At 39.1% G+C, this 24,041-nt stretch overlaps 3 protein-coding genes across 3 annotated transcripts; all 3 read right to left on the bottom strand.

The window, feature by feature from the left end:
• Window positions 1-2,769: 2,769 nt before the first annotated feature.
• pglyrp5 (peptidoglycan recognition protein 5) lies at window positions 2,770-4,027 on the bottom strand. The gene is made up of 4 exons (XM_061045952.1): window positions 3,677-4,027; window positions 3,362-3,557; window positions 3,125-3,243; window positions 2,770-2,967 (listed from the first exon to the last, which is right to left on the bottom strand). Exons 1-4 carry the CDS (start codon window positions 3,687-3,689, stop codon window positions 2,792-2,794), a joined length of 504 nt encoding a protein of 167 aa, XP_060901935.1. The 5' UTR covers window positions 3,690-4,027; the 3' UTR covers window positions 2,770-2,791.
• Window positions 4,028-4,181: 154 nt separating this feature from the next.
• polr2i (RNA polymerase II subunit I) lies at window positions 4,182-12,077 on the bottom strand. The gene is made up of 6 exons (XM_061045954.1): window positions 11,918-12,077; window positions 11,670-11,724; window positions 10,078-10,151; window positions 9,002-9,076; window positions 7,304-7,355; window positions 4,182-4,494 (listed from the first exon to the last, which is right to left on the bottom strand). Exons 1-6 carry the CDS (start codon window positions 11,977-11,979, stop codon window positions 4,432-4,434), a joined length of 381 nt encoding a protein of 126 aa, XP_060901937.1. The 5' UTR covers window positions 11,980-12,077; the 3' UTR covers window positions 4,182-4,431.
• A 1,278-nt stretch (window positions 12,078-13,355) lies between these two features.
• On the bottom strand, window positions 13,356-15,433 carry LOC132980052 (complement C1q and tumor necrosis factor-related protein 9B-like). Its single transcript, XM_061045951.1, has 3 exons — window positions 15,297-15,433; window positions 14,060-14,114; window positions 13,356-13,803 (listed from the first exon to the last, which is right to left on the bottom strand). The coding sequence occupies exons 2-3, from the start codon at window positions 14,079-14,081 to the stop codon at window positions 13,394-13,396; spliced, it is 432 nt and encodes a 143-aa protein (XP_060901934.1). The 5' UTR covers window positions 14,082-14,114; window positions 15,297-15,433; the 3' UTR covers window positions 13,356-13,393.
• Between the last annotated feature and the right edge of the window lie 8,608 nt (window positions 15,434-24,041).

The raw sequence follows: 24,041 nt of genomic DNA, 5'->3' as shown, positions 1-24,041 counted from the left end.
AACACAATTGAATTTTTTTTATTTGTAAATACATACATGGTGATGAAAAACAATTCTGATGATGCCACAATTTAACTCTGATCATCCTATCAACCTACCTATAACTTGTTGAGAAAATAACTCTCCGCCGAATTGTGCACACGAAGTCCTCTCCGTCCATCAAGTCCTCGGCGCAAATCACCTCCTCAACGCGTCAAGAAGGAGAGGAAGAGGCGGGTTTATGAGTTTAACGCTTTCTGATTTTCAAGGTAAAAATAAGGGTCAAGGTAAAATAAGTGTAAAAACAAACCCACACACTCAAAAGCTAAACAGAACATATAGGGTAAAACGAATGTCTATTTATAAGTTTAATTATTGTTAAAACATAAAATCGTTATAATTAATACACATTGTAATGTTGTGGGTTATGATGGCAACCAATAGGTTAAAGGACATGTATTTATGAAGTTAAAGGTAGGCCTATATAAATGTGTAGAACAATTTTTGATGAATTAACAGTCTTTTGAAAAGGGCCTCAGGGTTTGAGAAAATAACAGGCTCATTATTGTGCTGTATTATCTCAGAAAGTTCACAGTAAAAGTACCTAAATGTACTTATGGAAGACATGACATCAAAGTCATAAAAAAGACTCATTATAGTGCTTCATTATGGACTTTGACAGTGGATTTCTCAAAAAGTACACAGTAAAAGTACTTTATAGTACAGGTGCATGTAGTATAGGAAGTACTAAGTCCAACCATATCAGAATCATTTTCTACTTATGGAAGAATTTTTTTTTTTCCAAGACATCAAAGTCATAAAAAAGAGTCATTATAGTGATTTATAAGGGACTTTGTCAATGGATTTCTCAAAAAGTACACAGTAAAAGTACTTCATAGTAACTGTGCATGTAGTCTAAGAAATACTTAGTCCAACCATATCAGAATCATGGTGTACTTATGTAAGAAAATATATATAATTATTGTTTTCTCCAAGAAAACTGTTTTTATTTTATTTTATTGTGAACACCTTATTTTGAAAAACGGAAGTTACCGCAGACTCGCAGAATTATTCTCACACTAACTTCCCCGACCTCCGAAGCTATTCCCTGTACAGTATTCTGTTTACTCCCGTTTCATACACGTATATCTCATAGTCAGTTTTATGGTAAGACCTAGACATTTAGCACTTCACGTCATCTCGTCATGCTCGTCCTGCACACTTTGCAGTTCAAACCTCCTGGTCCACCACCATCCGGCCTCTTTGATTGTCCCACATTGGGACCGATGACACCTTCAATCTGGGATACGGAACCGTCTTTGTAAAGTAGCCTAGGCCTACTGATCGACTGCAAAAAAAGTTTGATCTCTGAACTGACCCCCTCTTTCCATCGTGGTGTTTCAGCAGGTAGCTCAGTCTCAACACCTGGCTACAACCTGTGTGCTCCTCAAACAACTTTGTTTTTATTGACACTTGTAACCTTTTTTTCTGGAGTGTTCGTGCTTTTTTTTTTTAGCAGAGATAAGAGATATGTCATCCACACGAATCTTCAAGGCACACACGCTTCAAACATTTTCTACGTCAGCAATGCCGGTAGACGCACGTGATCAATTATCCCTGCTGCACACCTGGATCTCTCTCTCTCTCTCTCTCTGCCACCGGCATCGTCCAGAGGGCTCACTAGCTCCATCTATAGGTTATGAAGCCACTGCTTTACTGAAATAAGACATGAATTAGATATTCAGGTAGTCCAGTTAACAACACAATCTGCTCTCCATTCCCACTCTTTGCCCCTTTATTTAATATTCCCATGCTTATCAATAATACTTGTCGGCAAGCACCGCTAGCCCCTCCTCTGAATATGTTTTTGTAACCATTATAATTTCATTTCAATAAAACCCAAAACCATTGTCATCTGTTACTGCGCCCTCCTTTGGCCCTGGGTAAGTTTTACTCAACATGTTCTTCACAAGAGCCAGAGATAATAATAACATTCACATAACAATTCTAGAAGGTCTCAATATTGAAGGGTCCCTCATAATGAATACCCCGGATTTATCATCATTGCATCTGTATAAAGTTGGTTGGCCTTCATGAACAGTAAGATGTGAAAGGCATTGGCTGTTTATTCATAAAGCACTTTCTGGTAATTTACCAGCATACACTATATGAGCATAGTCTTTATTAAACTGGGCTGATAATCATCATCGGACTCCATCATGTGACTGGCTTATGTTGAAGGTTCCACAAGTAAACACTAACATTGGAAAACATTTTAACCTTTTGTGCTGCACCCACCTGGAACACCTTACATAACACACTTACACTCTACAATGGGTGATTTTAAAAACATGTCACTGTTTTTAACTGCATTCTCTGCTTGCTTATTTTCCTGTCACTTTTAATTTAGACATTTCGTCTGTTTTTGTGACACCATTGGAAAGGAGGGATTGCCCTCAATGATTTCTTGAGATTAAATAAAAGTTGAATGACTTTCCAAAAGGCCAGAAACCCAACATGAAAACAGGTTTATTTCATATGGAGTTTTTTATAGGTCACATGTATTGCCTACCATATAAATATTACATTTGAACTGCCATGACTACACTTTAACAAGACTTTCAGTTTCTAAACTGTAAAAAGCTCTTAGTCTCCAAGTATATGCTCCACGCTGTAAAGCCTGCTGGACCTGTTTAATAGAAATCTTTTCTTAGTAATGTGTAGAACCTGGATAAAATAATGTAGACAGGAAATTACCATCGAAGGTAGTGAAAGAATTCTCCACCAGTCTCATCTTTATATGCAGTGAGATTTATTTGGCATTTCTCAGTTGTGGCAGAGCAGCATACAGTTTATTTCCGGGACATTCTGTTGAACCCAGATCCCGGTGCCCAAACAGGACAAACTCTGGATCCAAAAAGCTCTGACAAACTCCCAACTGCAGCAGCTGTTTGACTGACGATATTGCCTCTTTGCTTGGTGTATCATCTGAGATCAAATTTAAAAAAAAGAGTCTGATTATGCACACTAAACAGATAAAATGTGATTTTTTTGATCTACAGCAACAGATTTCATACAACCACCATGAAGGCTTCTGAAAGCTGCAGCTTTATGTGCAGGAAAAACAGTAAATGAGTTCACTTACTGTTGAAATTGCCCATGAAGGCAATCCCCAATGAGTCATGATTATTGCCTTTGGCATGCGCTCCTACCACACCCCAGCCCCGGCCTTCAAACACTGTGCCATCACCTGCAACAAGGAAACTAAAACACATAACACAATAAAGGACACTTTAGCATTAAAATCCATCAAACACTTCATACATCCAATACTTGACATCTTTAAGGGATTACATTTGCCTCGACTGTTAAACCTACTCACTTGTATCCAATGTCGTCAAATTTTTTGTCCGTCATATGCCCTCTCTGAATGCTGACAAGTCGGGTCTTACACTCTTTCAGGTCTTTGCATGCTTGGACAGCAGTATGGTGTATAACTACTTTCTTAGCAAAGCCTTTTAAAGTCTCCTTCTTCCGAGGGGGAGCTGCTCCCCACTGCTCCCTCGAAACAACATTCACTGAAAAGCAATTTCAAGAGCATAAAAGGCATTTTCTAATAACCAAACTCTAAATATCAAAAGGTGGCTTATGTCATAATCAGCATGTTCTTCATATGTAAGGTTGTTTGTTGCCTTACCTTGTTGGGCCATACCTCCAGATGCCTGTAGTGTTCTTTAATGATCAGCAGCAGACGATGCAGATGCATTATCAAGGAATGTGTGTGAGGAGGTGTGGTCATGGGAAGTACAACTTCCTTATTCTGTGTTCCTTGTGGATACATGCCCTTTTAATCTTAACCTTTTAATTACCAACAAGTGGTGTTTGCAGAGTAATATTCAACAGTTGCCCCACAGGCTGTCTGGAATATACATGTTTGTGAAAGAAGGAAGTGGAGTTGATACAGTCAGACGGCCACAGTGACAGAAAACCTGTTGCCCTTTGTGTCCGACTGATCAGGCATGACTGCTCCAAAATGATGTCAGGAGTCATGGACATTTTAGGATGAACTCAGAAGTATCAGTGTTGAAAAATAAAGTGACACGATTGCTTTACCATTAGAGGAAACAGGAAGTGGTACAACTCTGGGGTTGTCTGCTGATTTTCAGAATGTGTTACACAGTTTCATGAAAGACTCAAAGACATTTGAAAAAAGTGATTATTTTAATCTAACAAAAACACTTCAAAATGACAACTTAAAAATAAACTATTAATACATCATATTCAAAAGATGGTTTCTAACAAACTGTAAGTCATCATACAAAGACATGTATATAAACATATCAGTGCTGCTGTTTGAAAACAAACTGCACACCGAGACTAAAAGAGAACAGACCTGCATCTGAGACTTCTTACTTTTACTGTAAATACAAATGATCGTCATAATTGTCCACTTTACTCTGTCCATCTGTGTCCACAGTGAGGGGCCGTGCAGACGTAGTACAGTCTCATAGCATCCTGTCAGGAGAAACATATTTTTCATTTACTACTCCCTCAAGCATCAGTTTAATTTACTACCCTCTTAAGTCAGGACAAAATGTCCACTTCCAAAAAATAGATTGATATTTTTTTCTACTTTTTTCTGCATAAATCTCTTAAACAACTTCAGCCCTGCTCAAAACTATCAAATATTGAATAATTATCAAGAATTTAACCCTTTAAATGCCAGTCTGATTACATAATTTCTGGCATTTATAGGGTTAAAGTCTGATCGTAATCCTGGTGGTTCCTCAGACATCGAGCAATTATGCACAATTAGCTTCTAAAGCAGCACATTTAAAGAAGTGCACATATGGGCACAATACTGCATTTTCTGTTAATGATTTATTAAATGTTGACAGAGTTTGGAGCAGTATGAACTTAAGCCAAAGGTGATATTACTTTAAGTACATGCTAGATTTGTAGATATATTCTGTGCTTCACAGTGCAGCGCCCACAATCAAAGGAGCATACACCTAAACTGAGCAGGTTTTTTTATTTAAAGGAAGAATGTGCAACTTTTTGATCCAGTAGATGTTGTCCTTCAGCACCAGCATTAAACCAAAACAAACAGCTGTTTTAGTGAAACCTCCGCTATTCTGAAGCCTCAGCTCTCCTCCAGCAGCACACCTCCAACCTCTCTCCACTCCATTCACATGAAGGAGTTATCAATTAGAACTCACCATAGTAAAGCACCATTAAACACAAGCAGTGGACAAAATCATCCTTTGCTTGAGCTGCAACTTCCTGTGGCCTGCGTTGTTGTTAGCATGCTAATGTTAGCACACTTTGGTTAAGTCATAGCTTCATGTTGCACATACACATGAGGACAAAATTATTAGCCCCCCTATGAAAATTTCATTTTTTTAAAAGTATTTCCCAAGTGCTATTAAACAGAGCAAATAATTTTTAACACAGCTTTTTCAAACATCCTAGTTTTATTTTGGATGCTTACATTATTTTACTTTGCACACAGAAACTAAATTATTTCACAAAAACCAAAAACTACCAGGGTCAAAATTATTAGCCCCCTTAAGAACTGACCTTTTTATTGAGCCATAGCACAAACCACTGTTGTGCAATGATGTGCTTTAACTTTGTAATGCTCAAAGCTTGTAAAATCAAGTTAAAATTGAGGGTTATCTCCCAATTTACACACAGTATAAAAACGTCAGTAAGGGTTTGAGCTGTCACTTGAGAAAGCATCATGCCAAAAACAACAGAAATCAGTTTAGACTTGAGAAAAAGAATAGTTGATGCTCACAAAGCAGGAGAAGGATATACAAAGCGTTTCCAAGTGTCAAGAACTGGAGTGAGAAGTATCATCAAGAAATTCAAAGAGAGCCACACAGTACAGAACAAGCCTGGCAGAGGTAGGAAGCGAAAGATTTCAAAGACTCTGGAAAGAAAACTAGTGAGAGATGTGTCTAAAGACCCCAGAACAACTGCCAAGACACTAGTGAATGACTTAGCCAAGTCGGGAATTGTAGTCTCAAAGAAGACAGTCACTAGAGCTCTGCACAGGAATGGACTGCGAGGTTGCAGACCAAGAAAAACTCCACTTCTGCAGAAGACACACCTTCAAGCCAGACTGAAGTATGCTAAGGACAACCTGGAGAAAGATTATGCATACTGGAAGCATGTCCTTTGGTCAGATGAGACGAAATTAGAGCTCTTTGGCCATAGAGACATTGCTTATGTTTGGAGAAAGAAGGGAGAGGCGTATAACCCAAAGAACACCGTCCCCACAGTGAAACACGGTGGTGGGAGTATTATGCTGTGGGGATGTTTCAGTGCGTCTGGAACTGGGAATCTCGTCAAAGTGGAAGGAATCATGAAGAAAGAAGGATATGTGAAGATTTTGAAAGAAAACCTCAAGCAGTCAGCAGCAAAACTGGGTCTGGGTCGTCGCTTTGTCTTCCAACACGACAACGACCCAAAGCATACGTCGCTCCTGGTGAAGAACTACCTCCAGAAGACCAAAGTGAACATTATTGACTGGCCTGCACAAAGCCCTGACTTGAATCCCATTGAAAATCTGTGGGGTGAACTGAAGACCAAGGTCCATGCCAGAAGGCCATCAAATCTGGAGGAGCTTGAGAGATTTGCCAAAGAAGAATGGGCTGGGATTCCTCAGGAGACGTGTCAGAGACTTGTTGAAAACTACAACAAACGACTGCAGGCTGTTATCCAGCAAAAAGGATACACAATTGACTATTAGCATCAGGGGGGCTAATAATTTTGACCCTGGTAGTTTTTGTTTTTTGTGAAATAATTTAGTTTCTGTGTGCAAAGTAAAATAATGTAAGCATCCAAAATAAAACTTGGATGTTTGAAAAACCTGTGTTAAAAATTCTTTGCTCTGTTTAATAGCACTTGGGAAATACTTTAAAAAAAATGAAATTTTCATAGGGGGGCTAATAATTTTGTCCTCATCTGTACATTGACACAGAATGACCGTCATCTTAACACGCTTACGTGACATCCAAATAAGCAGTGAGTAGACTGTGTTATTCTTCTCTCCTCTAGTCCTTGACTAAAACAGCTTTACACACAAGGCCGTCCCGTCCATGTAATCATGCTTCTCACTCATTGTAGACAGTCATGACTCAGAGACATACACAGAGGAAACTTGACTTCTGATATATTTATGTGTAAAATGTTGCACATTCTTCCTTTAAACTCACTATAAATAAGTTCCTCATTCAATACTTCATCAAAAAAATCTGAAGTATCCCTTTAAAGTTGAGGCCATGAATTGTGTATTTAATGTTTTCTGAGACATTACCTCAGCCTTCATACTGTGAGATTGGAAGAACACTGCCTCCTTGTGGCCACATCTGAGAAGAAGCATAGCACATTGTTAGAAACCATTACTATCACAGTTGCTCAACTAAAAGTCACAACATTACATGTTACAATCATTTTAATCACAAAGGGAATGGTATAACCCCTTTAAAAAGGTAGGGGTACAATGACCAAGTATTTTGTTTTAACCAATACCTTCTTTTAAATAGTTTGTTATTTAATGTTCAAAGTTTTTATCCCAAAAAGCTTTTATGCCCTGTGTATAATTTAATAACTGTTGGTTTTAGTGGTTATTCACCACCCATTTCAAAATAAAATGACAGTCAGAAATCAGCAGTCCCAAGTCAAAGAGGGCAGTGTGTACCTGGTTAAGCAAAAGTCCTGAAGGATGGGATGGGTAGAAAGGGCCAACATCCAGATCATTTTTTATTGAGTTTTACTTTGTCAGGTGGTGTGACAGAGTGCTCCATAACAAACTGCCTTTTCCTTGTTTGTCGTATGAATGAAACTTTACCCAACTGTTTGTAAATACATCACATGCCGTAACAATAAAGGTGCCTTACTTATCTACGGGCACACTCTCAATAGGGCCCGATGCCTCATACCGTGCTAACGCTTGATTGTCCCCCGCTGACCTGCACTCACATCGCTCCAGGCCCAACTGAGCCTGATCACGGTTACCTCTTGTACATGCCTCATCACATCGTACTACTGGATAGTCGTGGATTTCCCCTTAGACCTCCGAGTTCTTGGGGGCTTTGTCCAGCCAACTCTGAATATTAGCATGTGTCCAAAATTTCAAGTAAACTTGACCTCTGCTTCGGAACAATGTGAATCCTTTGCAGCTTTTGTTGATTATCGAGAGGAACGGTGTCATCGTTTAGGTTATTGGTCATGTCTATGGTACTTGTGCACGATCAACCATACCGTGCCAAAGCAAACCCCTTCTGTGTCAAGGCCATGGAAGTGTACCATGGTACCACTAACACTAGTCAAACAAACTGGACTTTGAGGGTCAAATGTGATTGGGCATGGTACAGACTGCGTAATGTGAGTGAACACTAAGACTTTACTTAGTCCTTTTCTCTAGTCAAAACTAACCAGGCTTATATCCTTTAAAAAACAGATCAACTCTTGACGATTTCCGCTTCGAAGAGGTGTGCTTATAGGCACGGTAAAGTTCATGCATGAGCACAAGCACGCAGGTACACAACGTTGAAAGCCTTCATTATCAAGAAATCCTGGAGTGTTATGGCTGTATCTGATTAAAATGACTCAATAAGCCACAAAGTCAGTTAAATATCTGTCTTGTTCTACATGCTGTTCTCCAATGTGTGGATGCGGACCTGACATCGCGTCCCTCATTTTTTTTCCTTCCTTGAGTCAGCCTGTCTTGTAGACTCAGCATGCTTCATGATCACATAAAGACATGCATGTGTTGTATTACGACCTTATTTAAAAAGGTGACCGTGCTCAGACCTGGCCCACACTTCTCCAGGTCAGTCCAGGTTAGTCCTGGAGCAGTGTGAGTGCAGGCCAGCAGATGAACGGGGAGAGGGGACAATCATGCTTAAGCACGGTACTTTGCTAGGTTGAGTTTTTATTACCCTTTAAAAATAAAATGAACTATTGGCGATTTCAAAATGGACACATTGACGTTGACAACAGTAAAACTTACTTGGGACAGGGGTGGTCCTCTGTCCTTGGTAGCGTTGGATCTTGAGATACATCAGCAATGATCTGCGTCAGCTCGCTGGAGAGAAACATGATATCAGTGAAATGTGCACGGTCATGTATTAAAGGGCATTATAAACAGTGACTGATTATGAATGGTATGCCTTATTTGGTGAAGAGTGAAATCATGGTACACTTGAAGTTGTAACCCATTATATCTAAACACCATCTGTGTAAATAATGTCTTAGATATGTTGCGTTATAAAAATATGTTGGTGTCCAACTTAGGCAAACTAACATGCAAATACCTGACACAGCCAGCAGGCAATTTCATTCTCCTTTTACGGGATGGTTAGAAATAAAGTCTAGGCACAGCATTTTCTCTGCTGTATTGCTTTTGGAGCATGGTCCCTGTAGTTGACTATACATTACAGCAGACAGTCTTTGTCTAGATAAATCAAGCTGCTACATCAGAATCAAACAGACCACCAAAGCAGCTGTCTCCTATTTCACTGGTTGCATGGTAAATCGAACATACAGGTAGATGTGCATAGCACTAAGCAGCTGGTTTGCAGTGGTCTACATGTAGAGATACACTAAGTAGCACGAGTGCAAAAAACAACTTTGGGTTTCTCAAAGTCTGGTTCCAGCCAAGTGTGTGGGGCTATTTGTGTCTGAGGAGCAAACTAAATAACTGTATACACCAAAAGTAATCATCCCCTGTTGCTTATTACTTCATGTTATACTGCTTGTACAACTATTATATAAAATCACTAGGACAAGAGAGGATGTACTGAATATCAGTTTGCCTGTGATTAACAAAGGCACGAGCCGGCTGCCCCAACTCCATGACTGAAGCCTTGCTGAAATTCAACAGCACTTTTTCATTTTGTTTAATTTACTAAAATCAAAATCCATTCAAATGCAATTTGATGTTGCTTGAAAAAAGTAATCTATAAGAGGGGTGGGGTGTAAGTAACTGTTGTTGGGGGGTTTAAAGTAAATGTTTGAAGGAGTAATAAAAATATGAAAAACACATTGTGATTAGTTGGACATTTTGTGCGACTTGTTTTTACTTACTCGACTTCATGGGTGATCTTGTTGACATAGATGCAGCTGTTGTCTGCCTCCTGCTGGTAGTCACAGTTCCTGCACTGTGCACAGGATATTTGTTTAGTCGTTTATAAGAGTGATACAATAGACAACAATTGAACTTTCGAGCCATTCCTGTAGACTTGTATTGTTCTTTTGTCTACTTTAGTTCTCACTAGAGGTGATAATATCCTGACAGAAAAAAAGGTACATATTGTACAATTATTGTCAATTATTAATATTATAGTTTTGGTTTTTGGTTTTTTTATCCTTTAACCACTTGTTTCTATTTCTTTTACTGCTCTTACCTTCTTATTGCTGTTATCTTTTTTATTTGCTTTTAGCTCTTTTAGTTTCTTACATCTTTTTAAATCTTTGGTTCTCTTGGTCTCAGCTCGTGTTCTTGGTTCTTGTGTTTCCTGGGTTCTTATTATGGTTCTTGTGTTTCCTGGGTTCTTATGATGGTTCTTGTGTTGCCTGGGTTCTTATGATGGTTCTTGTGATGGTTCTTGTGTTTCCTGGGTTCTTGTGATGGTTCTTATGATGGTTCTTGTGTTGCCTGGGTTCTTATGATGGTTCTTGTGATGGTCGGGTTATATATGTCTGTTGGGTATTGTGCACTTTGGGTTCTTTTCTGTTGAATTGTATTTAATTATTTTTAGTATTTTTCATTTGTTATGTTCTTGCTGTTGTTTATGTTCTTCTGTGTTTGGTTTAGTTTGTTCTTGTTTTTGTTGTTTGTCAAAGCACTTTGTAAATCTGTGTTTTTAAAAGGTGCTATAGAAATAAAGTTATTATTATTATTATTATAGGTTTTCATGTGTTCGCTTACAATGATCTAGTATGCATATCAGTCAACCAATCAATCAATCAATCAATCAATCAATCAATCAATCAATCAATCAAGGATACCACTTGTGATTTCTCTCTCTTCAAATAATATTATAATCATGTGATCTGAAGGCAGATCACAACTTTACAGGTTGCTCAGTTGTGTAGGGACGTGGGTTAGGAACTGGAGGGTTGCCTGTTCAATTCCCAGAGCTGACCAAGTCTGGAATTTGGTCTGGTTGCTAAAGAGGTCCCAGCTCACTTCCTGAGCACTGCCAAGGTGTTCTTGAGCAAGGGACCGAATCAGCTTGGGAGCAGCCCCCTCACTCTGACATGCTCCATTAGTGAATGTCCACAGGATCCTTTTAGTGTATGTGTGTGTATTTCAGGATATGTGTGTGTTAGCATGTTCAATGACAGAGTGTACAATTACATTTCCTCTCGTGGAATTAATAAAGTATATCTTATTCTTCAACCAAGTCAGGTTTGAGAAACCCACTTGACTGGGAAACGAATTGGTTTTAAAACAAAGTAAATGACTTTGTCTAGTGTCGGATATGTCCACGTAGAATTTGTTGTGGTGTCGTACGAATCCACCAACAGCATCATCTCTTGTGCTCAGCTTATTACTGATAGTTAAGATTTGTGGGATCGTTTAAGCCATGGTTTCTTTGTCATGAAGTGATTAACACAATCATACTCGCTGCAGTGAGCGATATGTAGTGAATGTTTAGTGAGCAGAAACTTACCGCGTAGAGCAGAATACGGTTTTCTTTGTCTTCTTTAGGGTATAACATGTTGTTACTGAAAAACAGAATCAGGGAATTTAGTCTGTTTCGCCGACTTCATATTACTTAACGAAATTAAACTTAATTGTAACTAATTTTCGTAATAAGTCAGTCAGGGTTGAACATGCGTTTACTGAACTCGGTGCTAAATGTTGGACAGCTAGCTTATTAAATTGGCTTATCTAAAACTTATTCCGACACCAACTCACCATTCTTGGCAAAACCGTATCCCAACAAACCCTGGCTCGTATGTTCCAGTTTCTAAATCCATTTTATAAACTATAGCTTGAAGCAAAACCTGACAAATACAGAAACGTGATGCTCCGTCCCGTCTACAAACACTATCGTTTCCACCGGTTTGAAAACAGATCGTTTGCGCATGCGTCAACAACTGTGATGTGACGATTTCTTAGACAGCGCCTCCACATGGTCGGGAGACCGAAAAATAGCTTGGTCTTTTAATGAATGATTGAAGGTGACTACAGGAGCATACGTTATTTTTACAATAAAGTCTGTGAAATGAAAGTTTGATCTCAGTTGTATTTTATAGAATTCATATTTTAAAAGGACATTTGAAGAAAGCAAAAGAGACTTGTAGAGACCAATTTTAACGAACCCAATATTGTTTGTAAAGGTCACTTCAGGGATTAATGTGGAAGCTTTCGGACGCGTGCTTAGCTCTGAGAAATTAACACAGTCCATTGATGATTTGATTTGGATAGTTCAATCCATTTATTTTAAACACTTCTTATCAAATAAAAGAAAATATGACGAACCACTGTCTATAAATAAAACAAACAAATCCGCGTTGGATGCGTTTAACTCCGACAGGCTGACACGGTAAAAAAAAAAAAACTGTTTGCCTCCATTCAGTCACCTGTCCCACCTCACCTGGAGCCTTACTTTAACCACAGCATCCGCCCAGGCTACACATAGTGCCCAGTAGAGGGCCAACACACACAACCACAAGGAAAATACCATGACACAAAACAAACACATCATTTGGCTCCAACAAGACTACTGACATGACTAATTAACTACTAGTGTAGCCTACTTGGAAGGCTTTGGAGGATTTAACATTGTTCCCTTTAGTTTATAGCATCCATTACCCATTATTCAGTTGTTTTACCTCATGATCCCATTTCCCAATGTCTTTCTAATACTTTCAAAGTAGCTGCATCCTATCTTCCTTTTTAACTATTTCCCTCATTTTTGAGCGATTTTGCAATGAATATTTTCCCCACGTTTTGTTTTCCACTAAAAGCAGTCTTGTTAAGACATGACTGATCAAACCTTAATGTTCTCTAAACACCTTTCTACCTTTTACATTTACCTTTTTAACACCTTGTTCTTCCTTTTCCCCTTACAAACAGGAACAGCCATGATATCTTTCTAATTTGTTGCTGAGGACAACTTGTCTTTATTCCATCTCATGATCACATTCAAATCAGATATCATATTGTATCCTTTTGTTTGTATAAGATCTGTAAAAGCTCTGGGGAATTAGCCTGATTGATAATAAAAAAGAAATGTCCTAACCTAATTCTTCTGTTTAAACTGAATTGAAGCCGTGCAGTATAACTGTGGTAATGGAACCCAAAGTTTATCTTTGTCAAAAAAACACACAAAAAAACCATCTCATAATTATTGTCAAGAACTTTATTGACATTTTGACACTTCACTCATCAACCCAAACACATTCCAACAAACACAGTGTCATTATCTTCAGTTGCAAAGATATCATTTCTGCCAGGCCCCCAGATATCCACCCAGACTTTTTCATTTGTACACAGTTTGATCACACTGCTCACACTCGCCACTTGGCTACGTTTATCAGGCAGAGTGGTGTGATACAGAGACACTACTTTGGTTCCGTCTTTGATTATAAAACACTGCCCACGCCCATACACAGAAGCATGCACAGTGAAGTGATAGAGGCCATCCTTTGGGCAGGTGAAGATGCCTGTGTTAGGACAGTAGCCTCCTCCCTCGTTGACCAGCACAGTGCCAAACTTCAGGACTCCAGAGTGAGAGGGGTAGCTATCACAAACATTCAGCTTGGCTGTGAAGCCTACTGTGCCTATAGAGTGGACAACTAAACAGAACAGGGAATTTAAATGTTAAGAAACACAACTTATCTTGTGTTCTTCATACCACGCAAAGATAAATAAATAATAGATATGGCAAACACTCTTATCTGTCAATATTGTCATTAAGTTAGGATCAAAACAAATAATTTCATTATAGCCAATTTGTCAAATATTTTTATACTAAAAGTTAGTCTCTTAAATATTGAAAAGACTGGTGATGTGTGGAGATCATTATATTGTAATAACTGTTTGTTTATTTACCTGATGGGCAATGATGAGCCATGACTACGTCCTCTGATGATGTCCTGGTTTGATTCTGTTTAACACAAAAATTAAAACATACAACAACGTTTTGTAACTTAAGAGTATTAACTGTGTGCAAGCCTTACAATTAGATAAAGGTGAACATACAGTACATATAGTTGCATGTAATGTAAGAGGTTGGAAATGAATGAAGCATTACAGAGCAAAACAGTGACCGCCTACATCTTCGGCAGCTCTGGTTTTGTGTTGTTTATCTTGTAGTTTGTGTTCTGTGAATATATTCAATTACTTCCTGCAGTGATAACTCACAGCAGCTCGGAGCTTTTCATCTTTACGTACACACGGAGGGGTTTACGAGAGTTCGAAACGTTCCCAAAGAAATTAAACACATCCTGCCAGACAAAGCAGAATAATTAAATGTTACCCAAGACTTTTGAGTTTTGTCTGTCATTCTTGTAATAACGTCAAAACAGCTTGTGACGGTGCGCAAATACAATTCGGCTAGAGACGCGCCGCCCGGCTCCTCTGCTCATTCCCTACAGTAGATAGAATAAAGGAATCTTTCAAATAAAATCTGTACTGCATAAAGTGTATTAATGTTACTTAAGGGTACATCAGCGTTTTCTTGAAATGTCTTTTTTTTTACATACTGAGGGAGAAAAAGTGGTGCTGCCAGCCTGGTCCGCTCCTCGAGCACACGGTGACGGTGAAGTGAGTACGCTCCATCATGAGAGGGAGAGAGACAGACATGCGGACGAGCGAGAGTCGTGGAGGGACAGTGCAGACTTTACGCACAGAGATGGAGGGTCAAGAAACAAGAACATCTAATGATCATCATTTCTAATGTAACTCAGTTTAAGACACTGCAGACTGTTGTCTCAGACTGATGCTGTTCAAACCGCTTTAACATGCGTTAAGTGCGCTTATGTCTGCAGATCTGCACGTCACCCTCACTGCTCTGTTTATTAAAAACTATAAACCATAAAGTGGTCATAGCCAACTTGAGAACTTTAGGTTTAGGTAAAGGTCTGCTGTCTATTGAAGTGTTAAAAAAATAAGTCGGTATGAGCCGTTCTTAATAATCCTGAACATTCAAATTAATCAATACAAGAAGAATTTGTGCAGCAGAAAGAATTACGTCATCATATAGAAAGATTTCTCTCAGCTGCCCCCAACTTAAACGTAGGCTACTTCCAGCGTCCCTGAACCAGACACTGTTGGCTATGTCACTAACCTCAGAGGAGCCTTTTGGAGTTACAGTCTGCGTCGATGCGTCTGCGAAGGTGACAGGTGAACAGCCGCTCCCTGCTTTTAAATTGGCCAAGGCAGCCGCCCCTAAAGTTGAAGTGCTCACGTGATCTCTATAGTAAATACTACGGACTCCAGAGCCGGCAGGAGAGTGAATTTGCCCTTAGTAAATCTCCTCACAAAAGTGCTAAATACCGAAGTCTTACCATAAAACTGGCTATGAGATACACATCCGTTTTTCAAAATAAGGTGTTCACAATTAAAAACAGTTTTCCTGTGAACTTTCTGTTAAAAAAATATTTTCTTCCAAAAGTACACCATGATTCTGATATGATTGGACTAAGTACTTCTTACATGCACAGGTACTATGAAGTACTATTACTGTGTACTTTTTGAGTAATCCACTGTTATTTAATGACACAGTTTTAATCACAACAAGCTTTGACTCCCTGTGTGCAATCTACTTTGCTTGGCTTTGTCCAGCCAACTCTGAATATTAGCATGTGTCCAAAATTTCAAGTAAACTCGACCCCTGCTTCGGAACAATGTGAATCCTTTGCAGCTTTTGTTCAAAATGATTATTGAGCGGAACGGTGTCATCATTAAGGCTATCTCAACCGGAAGGTCAAGGGTTCGATCCCCAGCTGAGCAACATGTCCGATGTGTCCTTGGGCAAGACACTTAACCCTGAATTGCTCCCGCTGCTTCAGTGGCGGTGTATGAATGGATTAGTACTTACTCTCTGATGTACGTCACTTTGGATAAAAGCGTCTGCTAAGTGAATTGTAACATTGTAACATTATTGGTCATGTCTATGGTACTTGTGCACGAGTACACCCCATTCTGTGTCAAGGCCATGGAAGTGTACCATGGTACCACTAACACTAGTCAAACAAACTGGACTTTGAGGGTCAAATGTGCTTGGGCATGGTACAGACTGCATAATGTGAGTGAACACTAAGACTTTACTTAGTCCTTTTCTCTAGTCAAAACTAACCAGGCTTATATCCTTTAAAAAACAGATCAACTCTTGACGATTTCCACTTCGAAGAGGTGTGCTTATAGGCACGGTAAAGTTCATGCATGAGCACAAGCACGCAGGTACACAACGTTGAAAGCAAGGTCTGAAATTAACTTTTTGACTCACCGGCCAAGGTGGCAGGTAGTAGTTCCCCCCCCCCCCGCTCCCCTCTGAACTGCCCCTGCATTACAACACTTAATATAATCAGCCTATTCATTATTGGACATGTGTATATCTCTGACTGCTCCTGTCTTGTTCTACATGCTGTTCTCCAATGTGTGGATGCGGACCTGACATCGCGTCCCTCATTTTTTCCCCTTCCTCGAGTCAGCCTGTCTTGTAGACTCAGCATGCTTCATGATCACATAAAGACATGCATGTGTTGTATTACGACCTTATTTAAAAAGGTGACCGTGCTCAGACCTGGCCCACACTTCTCCAGGTCAGTCCAGGTTAGTCCTGGAGCAGTGTGAGTGCAGGCCAGCAGATGAACGGGGAGAGGGGACAATCATGCTTAAGCACGGTACTTTGCTAGGGTGAGTTATTACACAGCCAGCAGGCAATTTCATTCTCCTTTTACAGGATGGTTAGAAATAAAGTCTTGGCACAGCATTTTCTCTAGTCAAAACTAACCAGGCTTGAAAATAATTTGTTATGTTTGCTTATTTTCTTTGCTGTTTTGTGATGTATCATATATCAGGTTGTATCTTTATTATTTTGTATTATATTTTTGAGTTTAATCTAAATTTGAGCAGAATTTACCTTTAATTGTCTGAAAAACTAAACAGTTGAATCTGCTGAAAATTCACAGGACCACAGCCAACCTACTTTTGTTCTTAAAAAACATGAAGTGAGGGCGGGTTTTAGTTGCGGATACGTGCGGTAGTGTTATGTGTGTTTTTTAATATTCTCTCCCTACCTCTCTCTCTCGTTGGCTCCCCAGGTGTTGCTCCTCAGCCTCAGTGTGCCCAGCCACACCTGTGGCTATTAACCAAATTGGCTGAGAAACTCTTGTGTAATCTATCTGTGGAAGGCGATAAAGTTCTGTGTAATCTTTCTGTGGAAGGGGTGTGTTTTGATTGAGGCCTTATTGTTCTTGCTTGTTAGTGCTTTACTTTTGTTCAAGATATAGACTGGCTTCTCTTTTGTTTTGTGTTTTATAGGAGAAGCTTGTTTTGTGTTAACCATTTAGTTTGGTAATAAATCATTTTTAAACAGTTTCCCCAGATTGGAACTGACACAGACTCCTCTATAATTATTGGGATTCAGTTTATCTCCATTTTTAAAAATAGGAGTAATCAGACCCTTGTTCCAAATGTCAGGATTTACACTACTTTTTAATACTAAATTAGCTTGAAGTTCACTGTTGCCATGTTTTAAAATCTCAGCACAGACACCATCGATACCACGAGCCTTTCCATTCTTCAGGTTAGACATTTTGTCCTGTAGTTCTTCCATTGAATTGGGACTGTCCGAAGTATTTTGATTATCTTTAAAAATGTTTTCTAATGATTTCAATTTGTCTATTGAAGTGCGTGTGCAAACCATATTGTTCTGGATTTTCATATAAAGAGGAGAAGTAGCTTTTTCAAATGTCACCATTCTGAATGGCAAGGTTATTTGTATGGTTGCCTGGGTTACATTTTGTCCAAAGCTCAAAAAAAAAACAGTTTTGGTCTATTGCCTTTTCAATTTTACCTAATTCATTGTCTGTGTTTTGAGCCTCCTTCTGATTGATTACCTTTTCATATTGTTGAAGGGCAATGAGGTATTCATTGTCAAGGTTTGACAAGATGCAGATCTAACAAAAACGATTTATTTAAAATAAAGAGCAAAAGTCCAAAACACGAAGAAACAAGGAGCGACGAGGAAGCACAAGAGACACTAGCAAACTGACGACTAAACTGACATACGACAAACCACAACATACAATGAACTGACACAGAGGGGAAGAAACACAGAGACTAAATAGACATAGGGTAATCAGACACAGGTGAGACTAACAAGACACAGGTGAGGACAATCAGGGCAATCACACAGAGGCAGGAATACAAGAAACACTGAGGACAACTATAAACTAAATCATGAAACACTAAAGACACACAGAACTCAAGAATGTAACAAAACACACCAGAACAAGAAGAAACACTAGGATATGAAGTTACAAAATAACACATGAAACACTAAAGACACACAGAACACAAGAATGTAACAAAACACACCAGAACAAGAAGAAACACTAGGATATGAAGTTACAAAATAACACATGAAACACTAAAGACACACAGAACTCAAGAATGTAACAAAACACACTAGAACATAAAGAAACACTAGGATATGAAGTTACAAAATAACACATGAAACACTAAAGACTAACCTAGAAAACACACAAGGGAAACAACACCATCAGGGAAGAATGAGAACTAAAAACAACAAGAAAATCTAAACTCTGAAAATAAGAAACCAAATCATGACATTCATGACGCAGTTCTTTGTTTTCAAGGTCGTTGTGTTTCCTGTTTGACAGGTTTCTGAGATTTTTAACTTCATGCACACGTGCTTGTGCTCGTGCATGAAGTGTACTGTGCAGAAGCACACCTCTCCAAAGTGTGCCAAAGCCAAGGAAGTGTACCGTGCCTGAGCACGATACAGAGCGGTCACACTGGCCGAGCGAACTGGACTTCAGGGTTGAAGCGTGCTTGGGCATGGTACGGATGGCCAGTGAGGGCGCGGTCTCACTGGCCATCCGCGCATGGTACACTTCATGCACGAGCACGAGCACAAGCACACGGGTACACAACGCTGACAGCCTTCATTATGGAGAAATACAGAGTTTCATGTCTGTATCTGACTAAAATTACACAATATAAGACACAAAGTAGCTGTCATGTTCTCTGTGTTGTTCTCTGATGTGCGGAGTCATAATTATGAGATAATAAAGTCATAATTATGAGTTAATAAAGTTGAAATTATGAGATAAAAAGTCATAATTACGAGATAATAAAGTCATAATTATGAGATAAAAAGTCGAAATTATGAGATAATAAAGTCATATGCTCCAGCTGGCATTGTAGTCCCTGCATCCCCTCACTCGCCCAGCCACGCTATGCAATCCTAAACAAGGTAACTAATTCTACCAAATGTAATAAATGTTAGATGCATGATAAATAGTTGTCTCTTTTAATCCGGTTGTCGTTAGAACTAAACACAATACATTACTGTTTACGTAGCACTGACGTTGACTCAAATGTCAATGTAGCCTATAGGCTACTACACAGTTATTTTGTAGGCTCACGGTACTAGATGGACATACGTCCCGCGGGCCGTATCCGGCCCGACAGCAGGTTTCATACGGCCCGCGAGACGTTTTGGGAAGAAGGAGGAAATGTATTGAAAAATATTTTGAGATTTTTTATAAATTAAATATGTGTAATACGTATTTTCCCCGAATTGTATTAAAACCTATAATGAGCAACGTAAAGGTTGATATCATGATACGAATATTAATTAAACGGGGCACTTAAGTTTGAATTATCTTCTCAGCAGGGAGTATCATAAAAAAAGACGAGTGGCCGAGCGCACGAGCTGCTCCTGCATAACGCTAATCAGAAAACAGTCTGAACACCTGAGAGAGAGGTGACACAGAATGCACGTTTTCAAGAGCGATCGAAGGAGCGATATTTCTTCAGTTTTATTTGCTCACAAGTTGCCAGAATTTCATCAAAGCTACGGGACTGCACGCGCATCCTGACGGTCTTCAGTTCTGTGCACACTTCTTACCAGTTTCTCCTGTCTTGACTGATGTAAAACAAAAGTTTTACTATTAATAACAAAGCTTCCTATGGAGTGATCCACAAAGAGCAGCTCGTGCAAATAAAAAATAATCCTCTCCGCCATGCGTAACGGCCCAGACCGTCTCCTCACATCCAGACGTTGAGCCTGATGCATCTCCCGACTTATTTTACCTCTGGTTATTGTAAAAACAGTAAATTAAAATGAATATTAACTGATTTTAATTACAGATGGTTAATTTTTAGGTCACCCAGAGGTGAACGTGTTGATCACTTAAAAGTTTCAGCGCGACATCACTTCTAAATGCAGTAGTCTGCTGTTGCGCCTTTATCACCAGCTTTCATCAGAACGGACTGCCAGACTCATATCAAAAGTCGTTTAACTGAGTTTACTTAGTTGAAAAACTTGCACTCCACTCGGAGCTGATCAGACTACAGTGCACAACGCTGAAGGATCAATTCAAGTCTGTTGGTTTGGAAACATGTTATCATTTTATAATGCCTAATACTAAAATACCCGAAGATGCATCAAAGGCACTCTATGTGTTTGTGACAACTTATTAATGTGAGCAGGTTTTATCTGTAATGAGCCTTAACAAGTGCAAACTGTGCTGTGGCCTGACAAACACACATCTAAAGTCTCTCTCTCTCTCTCTCTCTCTCTCTCTCAAAGTTTCTATAACCTTGAACAACAATATTTAAATATAATATAATAATCTCAAACAAAACATAATTATTGATATTTTCTTTTGTAACGTGGTACATTTAAATATTTCCATGTGCCAACATGCAGTTTGCAATGACAGTTAACCCCTCTGCTTAATGTTGATGTTAAAGTTTTCTATACAATCATACATTAGCCTATATATCCATGTGTTGAGTTATAGTGATGTCTGCAAAATTAGTCTGGCCCACTTGAGGTCTGGCCAACTCTGAATATTAGCATGTGTCCAAAATTTCAAGTAAACTCGACCCCTGCTTCGGAACAATGTGAATCCTTTGCAGCTTTTGTTCAAAATGATTATTGAGCGGAACGGTGTCATCGTTAAGGCTATCTCAACCGGAAGGTCAAGGGTTCGATCCCCAGCTGAGCAACATGTCCGATGTGTCCTTGGGCAAGACACTTAACCCTGAATTGCTCCCGCTGCTTCAGTGGCGGTGTATGAATGGATTAGTACTTACTCTCTGATGTACGTCACTTTGGATAAAAGCGTCTGCTAAGTGAATTGTAACATTGTAACATTATTGGTCATGTCTATGGTACTTGTGCACGAGTACACCCCATTCTGTGTCAAGGCCATGGAAGTGTACCATGGTACCACTAACACTAGTCAAACAAACTGGACTTTGAGGGTCAAATGTGCTTGGGCATGGTACAGACTGCATAATGTGAGTGAACACTAAGACTTTACTTAGTCCTTTTCTCTAGTCAAAACTAACCAGGCTTATATCCTTTAAAAAACAGATCAACTCTTGACGATTTCCACTTCGAAGAGGTGTGCTTATAGGCACGGTAAAGTTCATGCATGAGCACAAGCACGCAGGTACACAACGTTGAAAGCAAGGTCTGAAATTAACTTTTTGACTCACCGGCCAAGGTGGCAGGTAGTAGTTCCCCCCCCCCCCGCTCCCCTCTGAACTGCCCCTGCATTACAACACTTAATATAATCAGCCTATTCATTATTGGACATGTGTATATCTCTGACTGCTCCTGTCTTGTTCTACATGCTGTTCTCCAATGTGTGGATGCGGACCTGACATCGCGTCCCTCATTTTTTTCCCTTCCTCGAGTCAGCCTGTCTTGTAGACTCAGCATGCTTCATGATCACATAAAGACATGCATGTGTTGTATTACGACCTTATTTAAAAAGGTGACCGTGCTCAGACCTGGCCCACACTTCTCCAGGTCAGTCCAGGTTAGTCCTGGAGCAGTGTGAGTGCAGGCCAGCAGAAGAACGGGGAGAGGGGACAATCATGCTTAAGCACGGTACTTTGCTAGGGTGAGTTATTACACAGCCAGCAGGCAATTTCATTCTCCTTTTACAGGATGGTTAGAAATAAAGTCTTGGCACAGCATTTTCTCTAGTCAAAACTAACCAGGCTTGAAAATAATTTGTTATGTTTGCTTATTTTCTTTGCTGTTTTGTGATGTATCATATATCAGGTTGTATCTTTATTATTTTGTATTATATTTTTGAGTTTAATCTAAATTTGAGCAGAATTTACCTTTAATTGTCTGAAAAACTAAACAGTTGAATCTGCTGAAAATTCACAGGACCACAGCCAACCTACTTTTGTTCTTAAAAAACATGAAGTGAGGGCGGGTTTTAGTTGCGGATACGTGCGGTAGTGTTATGTGTGTTTTTTAATATTCTCTCCCTACCTCTCTCTCTCGTTGGCTCCCCAGGTGTTGCTCCTCAGCCTCAGTGTGCCCAGCCACACCTGTGGCTATTAACCAAATTGGCTGAGAAACTCTTGTGTAATCTATCTGTGGAAGGCGATAAAGTTCTGTGTAATCTTTCTGTGGAAGGGGTGTGTTTTGATTGAGGCCTTATTGTTCTTGCTTGTTAGTGCTTTACTTTTGTTCAAGATATAGACTGGCTTCTCTTTTGTTTTGTGTTTTATAGGAGAAGCTTGTTTTGTGTTAACCATTTAGTTTGGTAATAAATCATTTTTAAACAGTTTCCCCAGATTGGAACTGACACAGACTCCTCTATAATTATTGGGATTCAGTTTATCTCCATTTTTAAAAATAGGAGTAATCAGACCCTTGTTCCAAATGTCAGGATTTACACTACTTTTTAATACTAAATTAGCTTGAAGTTCACTGTTGCCATGTTTTAAAATCTCAGCACGGACACCATCGATACCACGAGCCTTTCCATTCTTCAGGTTAGACATTTTGTCCTGTAGTTCTTCCATTGAATTGGGACTGTCCGAAGTATTTTGATTATCTTTAAAAATGTTTTCTAATGATTTCAATTTGTCTATTGAAGTGCGTGTGCAAACCATATTGTTCTGGATTTTCATATAAAGAGGAGAAGTAGCTTTTTCAAATGTCACCATTCTGAATGGCAAGGTTATTTGTATGGTTGCCTGGGTTACATTTTGTCCAAAGCTCAAAAAAAAAACAGTTTTGGTCTATTGCCTTTTCAATTTTACCTAATTCATTGTCTGTGTTTTGAGCCTCCTTCTGATTGATTACCTTTTCATATTGTTGAAGGGCAATGAGGTATTCATTGTCAAGGTTTGACAAGATGCAGATCTAACAAAAACGATTTATTTAAAATAAAGAGCAAAAGTCCAAAACACGAAGAAACAAGGAGCGACGAGGAAGCACAAGAGACACTAGCAAACTGACGACTAAACTGACATACGACAAACCACAACATACAATGAACTGACACAGAGGGGAAGAAACACAGAGACTAAATAGACATAGGGTAATCAGACACAGGTGAGACTAACAAGACACAGGTGAGGACAATCAGGGCAATCACACAGAGGCAGGAATACAAGAAACACTGAGGACAACTATAAACTAAATCATGAAACACTAAAGACACACAGAACTCAAGAATGTAACAAAACACACCAGAACAAGAAGAAACACTAGGATATGAAGTTACAAAATAACACATGAAACACTAAAGACACACAGAACTCAAGAATGTAACAAAACACACCAGAACAAGAAGAAACACTAGGATATGAAGTTACAAAATAACACATGAAACACTAAAGACACACAGAACTCAAGAATGTAACAAAACACACCAGAACAAGAAGAAACACTAGGATATGAAGTTACAAAATAACACATGAAACACTAAAGACACACAGAACTCAAGAATGTAACAAAACACACCAGAACAAGAAGAAACACTAGGATATGAAGTTACAAAATAACACATGAAAC

Source organism: Labrus mixtus, chromosome 9, assembly GCF_963584025.1.
Source record: "Labrus mixtus chromosome 9, fLabMix1.1, whole genome shotgun sequence".
Taxonomy (NCBI): Eukaryota; Metazoa; Chordata; class Actinopteri; order Labriformes; family Labridae; genus Labrus; species Labrus mixtus.
Note: the sequence above shows the minus strand (reverse complement) of the source record. Positions and strands in the feature narration are given on the sequence as shown.